General features: G+C 48.0%; 1 protein-coding gene across 1 annotated transcript; it reads left to right on the top strand.

Annotated features, from left to right (window-relative positions):
* The first annotated feature begins 283 nt into the window (after window positions 1-283).
* On the top strand, window positions 284-11,563 carry LOC135818062 (uncharacterized). Its single transcript, XM_065331382.1, has 4 exons — window positions 284-1,311; window positions 5,056-5,119; window positions 7,766-8,106; window positions 10,645-11,563. The coding sequence occupies exons 1-4, from the start codon at window positions 634-636 to the stop codon at window positions 10,834-10,836; spliced, it is 1,275 nt and encodes a 424-aa protein (XP_065187454.1). The 5' UTR covers window positions 284-633; the 3' UTR covers window positions 10,837-11,563.

Genomic DNA, 11,563 nt, shown 5'->3' on the forward strand with positions numbered 1-11,563 from the left:
GTACTAGTAGTAGTACTAGCAGTGTGAGCCAGTGCCGGAGCGATACCATGAATGCATGGAGTGGGCATTGCTTCCAGTGTCATGTATGTGACAAAAACAGCCCTACTCCGAGTACATGTACTCCAGTAACGACCAACGACGTATCACCACCGCGCGCGCGTTGGCTCGTTTGATCGAGCAAGATTCGCCAAGATTGCAACTGGCGGCTAGATCAGAGAAAGCCAGAGTGGTCTTCACTGTCAGTGTAGGACTTAGTATAGTAGTAGTACTAGTAGTACTACTACTAGTAGTGCTAGTCTCCTCCGCCTGGCTGAGTCAGTGCCTACGTCCTCGCCAGGAAACTGAAAAAGAGTGCCTCATCGGCAAGAGTTTTTCAGCCCTCGTTCATTGGCCTCAGACTCAGTGCAGACGGGGAAACAAAAGCTACCGATTTGTCTCGCAGCTCAGCTCTGTGCAAGATCAGACAGCAGGTACTACCGGAAGGTGCTTGCACTGGAGCTGGTCCTGGAGGACAGTGAAAGTGGACTACATGTACTACATGGCATTGTAATACCGCTACACGGGTCCCTGCAGCCGCTCGCATCATTTTTGTATTCAAATCCAACATCGGACGACGCGCGGATATTGCCGAAAATGTTCCTTGGCAGGGTGAGAGATTTGACAGCTCTAGCATTCATCCTAATCAGCGTTCGTGTCCACAGCGCGGAAGGGCAGGAAAGATGGACAAACATCCTGACGTTCAATGCTGCTCTGCCAGGCAATTCCAATCTGACCTTGTTCAGCAATGAGAGGCGCTCGGCCATTCTTGCGTCGATCAATTCCACTGAAAGCGACAATCCGTGGAGCAGTGCGGATGTCGTGTGCCTCCAGGAAGTGGTGCTGGAAGAGGATCGTAACGAGGTTGTCCGCCTCGCCACGGCCGCTGGATTTACATCCATCTTCGCTGATGGCGTTTTGGAGAGCAGCGCAGAGCTGCAAACGACTGCCTGCAGTCCTGGTGCGCTGGGTGTTGCGGCTACTTGTCTCGCGTCGCACTGTCCGGGCGCGACGGACATCAGGGGCGTCCTTCCGTGCGCTTTAGGACCGTGCGCCGCGGATATTGCTTTTCTTTCTCAGCCGTGTGTCAACTGTTTGATTGCATCTTCACTGCCCCTAAACCCCTCTATCGTGGCCTGTTCATCGGCTCCCGCTGCACAATTTGCCAGCAATCTTGGCCTGATGGTTCTAAGCAGAATACCGCTCGCCAACAGTCGTATTGTCGGGTACGGGAACAAAACGGACGCGTTCCGTAGAGGCTACACACAGTCTGAGGTGAGCGTTGGCAACTATATGCAGGGTTCTCGGCAGAAAAAATAGTGGGGGGGGGGGGGGGAGGAGCAGGGGATACAAACAGAGAACCGTTTCCTTACCAAAACTCCAATGGTGAGCCAAGGAAAAATTGGATATTAGTGCTAAGGGGCCGTCCGTAAATACATGCATTTACTTAGAGACGTCCAACAGGCGTTTGTGGTGGGTGGGTTCGCCTGCAGGGCGTTTCTAAAATATACATTTCGGAGTGCATGCACACACTACCGCGCGTATACATGTAGAATATACATGTGTGAGTGCCACACGTGTACACGTACATGATCATGTAGTACTGTTACAGCTAGTACAGTAGGCCATGGGAGACAGGGGCACATACCCTCAGGCTGTACTCCCAGAAACATGCGCTTGCATGCAGTTGCAGCCGGTTAGGGGCCATCCGTAATATATAGATATATATTTAGAAACGAAGACTAGTCGTTTAGGGGGTAGGGGGTTGAGCGCCTGTTCGTTTCTCAAAAAATATCGACGCACAGTTTGTATGTGTGGGCACGTCCAGAAAAAAAAGAAAAAAATCGATTCTATGTACCGTTTGTATGTGTTCGTTTCTCAGGGAGGGGGAGGGGGGTTGAAGAGAAATGACTAGTTTTCGTTTCTAAATAGATATCGTTATTTACGGATGGCCCCTTACTAGTACCAGCAGACTTTTAGGTGTGCAGGATCCTTGGCCTTGGTTTAAGGTTCAAGTCTGAACCGCACACGCTGTGTCCTGCGTGCTGAAAAATTATAATACTGTTCACTACAAGTATAAAAGGGTCAATTTTGTATGGTTTCAAACAGGGACATACCGGTACTAGTGCATGGACAAGGGTTCGCTATTATCATGAAATTCGCTATAAGTGGAGTCGACTGTACTGTATATGTGTGCATAATATGGTGTTTAGTGTGAGTGGTATTATCTGCATTTTTTCGGGGGGGGGGGGTTCTGGGGTAGGTGGGTGGGTCAAGTAAGAAACACATGTTAGACGTCTCTAAGTAATTACATGTTTTTACGGACGGCCCCTAATTCCAAAGAGGGGAATGTAAGCGCCATCGAGCCGAGCACAAGCTACATTCCAAGGCTTCATGGAATGCTGGTCTGGTATGATCACGGGACGGCAAGACCAGACAGAACGGTCAAACCACATTTCGACAACGCAAACCCACAACCACCCAACTTGGGAGGCTCAATATCATCTGAGATGAAAATATGAAGGGGAAGCTTCGCGAGAACGAATTGTAGCAAACCGAACGCCAGTATCCTACAGCACTGTACTGAGTTGATGACAATGACGGACTAACTTATTACAATAACATGACTGTTTAGTATCACACGATGATCGTTTCGCCGTATTGTTCATGGCGGCTCTTCAGGTGTGCTTTAGGAACTCAGATGGTGAGCCAAGGTAATTAGCACTAATATCCATGAATCTTCCAAGTTGGAAAGTCGTTGGTTAGCGCTAGCGAGCAGTGCTCAAGCTGACCTTCATGCCGTGGAATGTCTCAGTACTCCTTGTCAGTTGTGTGCTAGATTGTGCACGTCTGACTGTTCAAAACCTGGTTTAGTTGGTGGAATCGATCGCATAACTTGTGCCCCACCGTTTTCCTTGTCACAACCGTTTCCTTTTCTTTTTCCAATATTGCCTCGTGACGCGGAATGGGCGCAGCGCGCACCCGGAACGGTCTATTTTGTGGCTGCATTTTCATTCTGAGTTCTAAAAAAGGCGAAAAATGAAAAGGGGTGTGCTATTAGAGTAGCAACGATATCAAAAGCTGATAGATACACACAGGCAGACAAGCAGTGAAAACCAAAGCACGGACGCGAGAAAGATAATCAATCTCTCGATCTCAGTTCAAGTTGCTTGCAGTTCTTTTTTTTGCACTACAATCACAGCACACAGGCAACGCCATTGCATAATGGGAGCAAAGTGATTGCTGTGCATAATGGGAGCAAAGTGATTGCTGTGCATAATGTGCACGGCGAAGCACAGTAAAACGAAACTGTCAAAACATTCCAAACACTTGAGATAGGATAGCAATTTTTAAGTTACGAAGCCAACTTCTTGCTATCACCATTTTCATCCAGCTCAGCCACTCCACGACTCACGGCTTCATTTTCCACCTCATCACGGTCCACATCACCTTCACCAGTCGCCTCATCCGTGCCGCCGCTGCCTTCCATGTCATCATTGTTATGATTAGGGCATCTTCAGAGCATAGAAATGGAGAAGACGGAACCGAAAAGTGCTGAAACCAGTGATGCTGAGATAACCAATGAACCTTGGGATGAGAATGAAAAAAATGAGTCGGATTGCAAGTAGGGTGTGGGGGGGGGGGGGGGCAGTATGTACAGGTTCCTGCACGAGTATGAGGGCAGTACCGCGGAATCCAGCCCGCGCCGCGATAGCGGCAAGGGCTGGATGAACAGCGGTACTGGCCGAGTATGAGTGGCTGGAACGTGTTTCCCGTGTGCACCCAAGCCAAATGCTTTTTGGTCCCGTATATCCATAATCACTCTACTGTACTCTGTACTCTGTACTCTGTACCGATCTCTCACGGGGTTCTCACGCATCACAAAAAACTAAAATTCTGGTTCCGTAGCATCACAAGTTCGAGCCAATGAACGCAGTGGATTCCTTTCCTGAATCCGTTCCTGCCCGTCGTCACTTGACGACGGGCAGTGGAATCCGTTCCTGCCCGTCGTCACTTGACGACGGGCAGTGATTCAGTTCCATCACCTTTGAGCAGGCAGGACCACGCTTTCCAGCCCGCGCTGTTTCATCTGTCATTGGTCAACTCCAAGGCGACAATCACGTGACATACGGGAAAATTACTTATCGCATTCACTGCAAAGAAACGATTTGAGGAGGCGTTCAACATATTTGAGTGTGGCTTTTAAATCAGCCAGCAGGTTGTTCCACAAGTGGTTCTGGATACTATGTTTTGTATGGAGCGGCATACCAGTGCTCGTTGGTGAAAAGCCATACACTAGTGCTTGACATGCGCCTGCGTCAGAGGGGAGAGAATGCTGATGAGAGCCTCACTGGATTGAGGATATTTTAACTGTGTACGGTGGTGTCAAACACTCAAATGCTGCAGACACGTAGGTGGCTACGGTTTGCAGGCTCGAGCTTATTGAGCAGACGAGCTTAGGTCGAATGGATAGTCCAAACCAGTCAGAGTCCAGGAGTTAACAAGAATAGGAGGTTGAAACTATTGTTTATACTCCGGTTTTTTTATCCTCTTATTCTTGTTGGAACTAGCTCTGCCTTTCGGCATTGAGCTGAAAGCTGAAGCACCCTCACAAGCGATAAAGGCCATGTGTGTGTTTGTGTGTGTGTGTGTATATATATATATATATGTGTGTGTGTGTGTGTGTGTGTGTGTGTGTGTGTGTGTGTGTTCGTGTGTGTGTGTTTGTGTTTGAAGGGGGGGGGGGATTGCTGTGCTCATCACCGGGATTTTTCTAGTCCTCGGAGACGGGTACTCAGGCAACCTGCAGTGACATTATGTGCCTGCGTACGAATCGTCATAGCTGATCGTTTTCTGTGTGTGTGTGTGTGCGTGCGTGCGTGCGTGTGTGTGCGCGCTGTTTGTCACTCTCTGTGTGTGTGTGTGTGTGTGTGTGTGTGTGTGTGTGTGTGTGTGTGTGTGTGTGTGTGTGTGTGTGTGTGTGTGTGTGTGTGTACTCTTGACTCTTCCCAATTGTAGCTTCAAGGCGTAGGGACGTTCTTCTGCACGCATGCCTTTCCCGACATGCCAGGCATACCACAGTGTAAGACCAACATTGCACCCACTGGCATTAGTTGAATGTTTTCACGTTAAATTCTATTATTTATTTATTTTGAAGTGACGTGTGCAGCGAAGAGACCGTATTTGGAAAGTTCGAGTTGAGGTACCCTCTAATGTATGAGTGACTGCAATGGAGTCTGCGAGTTCTTAGAAAAACGTTGTACCTGGTCCATTTAGCCACGAGTTTGAGGATTGAAAAGTGAACAATCGGAAGAATATACATACTGTCACCACCAGGCCTTGATCCAGGGGCCTTTGCTCTAGGGGCCTTTGCTCTAGGGCAATACTCCTCTTGCATAAGCTATGCCGGTGTAGTCATCCAGCAAAGGCTGTTCCATTTTTAAATGTGTTCAAAATCTCCGACACAGCCAGCTGTTTCAACCTTGCTAGCTCTCATCGGCGGAGCTCAGAATGACCATAAGAAACGATCACAATGCAGTCCAGTGAACAGTAATAATTATAGCATTCTATAGCCAGCTCGAAGCATCAAAGTCAGAGTTGTCCATCTGCGAGAAACACAGTGAGATCTGCACAAAGACGAATACAGTCAACTTCGCTAATAACGACTGCGGATATGTCACGTCCCTGGACTGCTGCCTGATAGTCCTGTGTCAGCAGGATCTACATAGTGAGCAGCTCTGTGCTGATCTGTCACGCCCGTTTGATACGTGGTTTGGCCAGTGTCTTGTCCCACGTGCTTAGCATGTAGGTTGAGCAACACGCGCTTTCCCACGTACGTGACATGCCTTCTTGGCATGACCCAAGGCCGGAACCTGGTCAGGTAGGTTCTCAAAGAGCCAAGACTAACAGAGCTAAGTGCAAAGAGTGCAGAGCCAAGACGGCACAAGAGCCAAAATCGTCACCACGCCAGGTCAAGGGTATCACGCAAGCAGAGCGAAGACCGCAGAACTTACCAATAAGAAGCCGCTGAGCAACGGCACGTTGGGTGAGCGGGCTCTCCAACGTGACCCTAATATACGCACATTGTACTCTGACGTGGGTGAGTGGGCTCCCCACGTCTCAATTTGGTCTTCCTTCTCTCCATGTCTTTAAAGCTTCCTGTATCTTCTCGAATGATTACCGTACGTGAATTCTGCTGACTGGGTGCGCATATTCCAGTTTTACCTGTTTTACTATTTCCTGTAATTACCTCGTACCATTGTTAGCAATGATCACGCCATATCTCTGAAGTGCCCTATACAGGAAGCTCTCATTCTCTCTTTTACTGCAGGCGGGACTCGGTCTCAGCTCTTAGTCTTGGTTTTACTTTGAGCTCGGATTTGAATACTACTCACAACATGAAGCCAACAATCCTTGTCTGTTGATCGGACGGGGTTGAACTTGGACCAAGCCAACTATACTGGTTGGCCCCTGGGTTGTGCTGGGCTCGTCGTGAGGCCACACGTCTATTCGGTCGCTGCTCGTAGTGATTTCTGGGTCCGGTCACTGAGCGCAGGGATGCGACAGATATAACGACAATTCGCGAATAAAGACAGAATTTCCTAAGTCCCATCGAAGTGAAATACATAATTATAATGAGGCTTCGGGTATAAGGATACTTCGCGAATAAGGACACTTATCTGATACCCCGCCGAGTGTCGTTATACGCCAAGTTGACTGTAAGTCTGACGCTAACCAGCAAGAGTACTCAACCAAATCAAGGCTAGGGAGCGCAATAATCGTACATGTATTAGGCCAAGTAAAAAAAAAAGCTAGATGATCGTCCCCGTCCGCCCCAGTTTTTGTCAGCGCCCCAAGAAATATTTTATTTTTTAAATCGTGAGTTTTTGCCGAAATCGTTGGTTTTTTACCGATCGCGGATGCAGGAAACATGTGCACGCTTTGTTTAATACTTTCTTTACTATATGGACCACATACTACTAGTATATCACAACGTCAGTATCGATCTGCTGAAGAAAGAAAAAGAAAAAAAGAAAAAAAAAGAAAAAAAGAGAAAAAAAACCTTGATGTTGTTGTGTACACTGTGTGCATGAGAGGGTAAAAAGTAAAAAAATAAAAATAAAATCCTCCCGCCCTCCCCGATTTTTCCAAAAAAAAGGACGATCATCTAGTAATTTTTTTTACTCGGCCTTACACGTATTTCATGGTTTGTGTCAGAGGCTAAATGTCACATTTTAAAAGTATGTTTTTTAGACTCGGATGGAGAGCTGGACGTTAGACTGATAAGCTAGATGTTTTTGTTTGGATGAAAACAATTGTTCCGTGGCGGAATCCCGAAAGTCAATTTTGGACGTATTCATGTGCAAAAAGTGCAGCTTTGACCCAATCGTATGGATGGTTTGTCCCTATCTCTCCCCCCCCCCCCCCCCCCCTCTCTTACTCACTCACCCACTCTCTCTCTCTCTCTCCCTCTCTCTCTTTCTCTCCCTCCCAATGAGAAGCGAGAAGATTGTATTTTTATGGCGTGCTCCGACGCTGAAGGAAAGGGCAAGTCAGCTCCCAGCCGTTGAATTATGCACCCGCTTTGTGCACTGTCACCGCCTCCTCCGAATTGTGTGTGTGTGTGTGTATTTGTGTGTGTGTGTGTGTGTGTGTGTGTGTGTGTGTGTGTGTGTGTGTATGTGTGTGTATGTGTTTCATGCAACTCATCTGTGTTCTCTGCGTCCAGCCGCGGCGTTGTTCGCTTCCGAAAATCTCCGGCAGATGCAAGATCTGACAGCGGCGGCGCGGGCCAGCTCCAACCCTATCCTGGCGGGCGATATGAACACTGGGCCGGAGAACACGGACACCGGCGTGATGCCCGAGCTTGAGGCCTCCTACGATCACATTCTCGCTCAGGGTTTCTACGGCATCTATTCGAACGACTCCATGGCAACGTGCACGTGGTGCGCTACCAATGCGGTGGTGGCCATAACCGCACAGTTACTGAGTCAGCCGGCCGAAAGTCTCATCATCGACCATGTCTTTGTCGACCTTGACGACTTCGAGGTGGATGATAACAAAACAATCGTAAGTATAACCAAGAGTAAATAACCCTCAAGTGTGCGCAACTCCAGCTATGGGGTCTGCGATGGCAGAACTTCACATCACGTGATGAACCCGTACACATTAGTTGCACTCTGTGCGTGATAAGCCTAGTTCACATTCGACGCAATGCTGACGGTAAGGGCCTGTGTGGACGGCTGGGGCAAGCTGTAAAAATCCTGTACGATTCGTACGACACGACATGCAGCAGTCGTTGCGATGTTCAACGTCGAACGGCACGAGTCATAAGGCACAGTCCATAAGGTGGTGACTTTCGGACCTAATTTCTCGTTCTTCGGGACTTCTTTTCAGGTAGTTCTCCTTGAATGAAGCGGAATCACGTTCACAATAACAGTTTTTCATGAAGACCAAAAACTTAGCCGTGAAAGTTTTGGCATTCCAATAATAGCCCCATGATAGGACAGTTTGTCCGTCACACTCCTGAACAATGCCTAAATACAATTAGGGACATGAGATCTTATCTTGCTAAAATTCAACTCCAGTCATGCTAACCGTTTTGTGAGTTACCATGGGATGCGCAGTGTTCGAAATGCTAAAAAAATTAAGTACGAATCGGGAGTCGGCGCACGACGCCGTCTTCTGTTCACATTCTAATTGCAGCCGTTTTGTACGCTTGCGCCCCCGTCTACGGTATGACAAGTTGAATCAATTCAACTCTTCCCGTCGCTTCCCGATCTGTACGGTAGTATGGTTGCGTTCTCGTCCCTGGTGTTCACATTGGACGCCGTCAGACCGTCCTGTCGCTTCCCGTCGATCCTTACGTCGCGTCCCGTTGCGCCCCGTCGAATGTGAACTAGGCTAAAGATACAGGGTTGTACGCAACCCAGCTTTGGGTACAACTCTCCTGTGGTCACTTTGCACGGTTTGCCAGCGTAACCGTTTGAACCATGTCACGTGATGTGAAGTTCTGCCGTCGTCGCAGCACTGTATAGAGGTTGTGCAGACAGTTGCACACTCTTGGGGGTTATGTACTCTTGATATAACGGGGGAGGGGTTACCATGGTTACGTGGATAACAGAAGTTGAACAGATTACGGGCGGCCTTCCGATGTATAACTCCGTTTCTTGTCCTTAGTGTCAATGTCTGTAACGGCCAAATATCACCCGACATGGCCAAATTTCCGGTTTCCATCAAAGCCGGCTCCTTTTATCCCCAGGTGGACCTCATTCACCCACTATGACAGTTTGGTCCAGAAACCCTCAGTTCTCTAGATATTGACTAAACTCAAAAAATCAATAAAAATACGAACTGAAACACCTTCAAACAAGGTACAAGAATGAGGGTTCACTGCTGCTCACAACAATGCAGCTGAGCCAAACCCACTACTTGTATGTTCGCACACCGATTCAAGTTACCTAGTGATGTTTAGCCATCCAAATGTTGATTGGCGACTTGCCGAGTCCCTTGAATTGCACTACTGTTGCAGTCCTTGCTTTGTTGTTGTGGAGCAGTTCTTCTTTCTCGTCATGGCGGGCTGTTGTTCAGCAAGTGTCACTTCGTAGCGGCTTCATTCGAGTTTCTGCGAGGGAAGGGATTATGCCCATGATATCTCACTGCAGGTAGCGTAGCGAAAAAGGTATATGGAGACGCTCTGTGTGTGCTTTCCGGCCACAGGTGGGATTCGGCTAGTGCATGGCCGTTGGAGAGTTTGAAATAAGAATATTTCCCGAAGTGATTTTTAGTGGATAACATATTCAGGACTAGCACTTGTTTACGCTTGGGGACATGTTTTACAAGACTGTGGTGGTGGTCTACCCCCAATTTCAGGACGTAACCCCGCTGCTACTGGCCCTTGAAGATGGCCTTCGTAATGGCCGCCATTGGACAGGCTGAATTGATCGATTCGTCCGAGGGACTCAGCAAGTCAACAGTCGAAAGTTGGATGGCTAAACATTGCTAGATAACTTGAATCAGTGTGCGAACATAGTTGGTTTGGCTGCGCTGCGTTGTTGTGAGCTGCAGTGACCCCTCGTTCTTGTACCTTGTTTCAGTGCGTATTTTAGTAATTTTTTTATTTTGCCCAATATCCAAGGAGCGGAGGGATGATCTCTGGACCAAACTGTCATAGTGGGCGAACAAGGTCCACCCAGGAATAAAAGAGCCAACTTCGTGCGAAATCGGAAATTTGGCCATGTCGGGTGATATTTGCTCCTTACAGACATTGATTAAACAGTTTCAAGGGAGGCTTGACAAGGTGCGATAATCCTGCAAAGGTGACAAAAACAGAGTTAAGAAGCGAGCCGCAAGAATAAGATAAAAAATACGTGGTGGATTGAAACTGCCAGCTGTGACTCCAAGTTTCACATATCCCTCATGATCACACAGCATAGCTTCACACGTGAACCCTTTAGACACAGATTCATGCGTGTGCGTGCGCATGTGCGTGTGTGTATGTGTGTGTGTGCGCGCGCTCGCACGGGTGAGTATGTGCATTGTGTTGTGTGTTTGTTTGCATGCGAATGCACGTGCATGAATTTTCCTATTTGCCGTGCTAATTTGCAGAGAGTATTCGACGAGGCCGTGATCCCGGTCCCCTTACCGGTCATCGGTGCAGCTCTCCTGCCGACATCCGATCACTACGGCGTACAGGTCAGTGTCCGCGCCATCAATCCGCCGGCAACGTCGGATGCAGCGAAGTCAGGCGCGCTTCTCGCTCTACTGATTTCAGCCCTGATAGTGTCCGTTTCGCTCTAGCCGGGCACGTAGCACTCCAATAGCTTGTATACTGTAAGGTGTATTTGGTCACATTAACTACAATGCAATCTGTCCTATACAGTGCTAAAAATGCTATTCTGTGGTAAATTACGATGGCACGTGCCACTCGAATAGCTTGTATAGTGTAATTTTGATCACATTAACTGCGATGCAAACCGTTTCCTATAGAGTGCTAACATGCTATTCTGTGGTAAATTAGGGTGGCACGTGGCACTCGAATAGCTTGTATACCGTAAGGTGTATTTGGTCACATTAACTACCATGCAAACTGTCCTTTAGAGTGCTAACATGCTATTCTGTTGTAAATTAAGATGATGCGCATGGTCACGCCGTGCTTGTGCCACCATCCCTCTAGGACATTTGTCAAGGATGCCACTGCTCAGTCCTGTGAGGGTTCTTGGATCCTTTTTAAGCTATAGGTATAGCCTTTGGTGCTGCATGTCAGCTGCAGGGTTCGCTGGCTACGATTGGCGTTGCCTTAGTTAAACTATCTCTACTCTCTTTCTCCCGGAGCGCACAGCAGTGCATATTCGCCATTCCGTATCAGTAGGCGCAAGTGGGAAACTGAGCTTGCACTCTTGCTGTTCCGTACATAGAATTTAGACAGTGGAACGTCTGCATGGTGGAGATTTTGCAATGTACATCTACCTTCAAATAATTTTAAATTGTATTTAGTTCAGTCGTGTGACAAATGTTCTGAAAAGTA

Source organism: Sycon ciliatum, chromosome 5, assembly GCF_964019385.1.
Source record: "Sycon ciliatum chromosome 5, ocSycCili1.1, whole genome shotgun sequence".
Classification (NCBI taxonomy): domain Eukaryota; kingdom Metazoa; phylum Porifera; class Calcarea; order Leucosolenida; family Sycettidae; genus Sycon; species Sycon ciliatum.

Bases quoted from the DNA above. Each gene is read 5' to 3' on its own strand.
- LOC135818062 (XM_065331382.1), top strand. From the start codon at position 634: ATGTTCCTTGGCAGGGTGAGAGATTTGACAGCTCTAGCATTCATCCTA. The intron at 5,120-7,765 runs GTAAGACCAACA...CTCTGCGTCCAG, and splicing joins CATGCCAGGCATACCACAGT to CCGCGGCGTTGTTCGCTTCC. The intron at 8,107-10,644 runs GTAAGTATAACC...GCTAATTTGCAG, and splicing joins TGGATGATAACAAAACAATC to AGAGTATTCGACGAGGCCGT.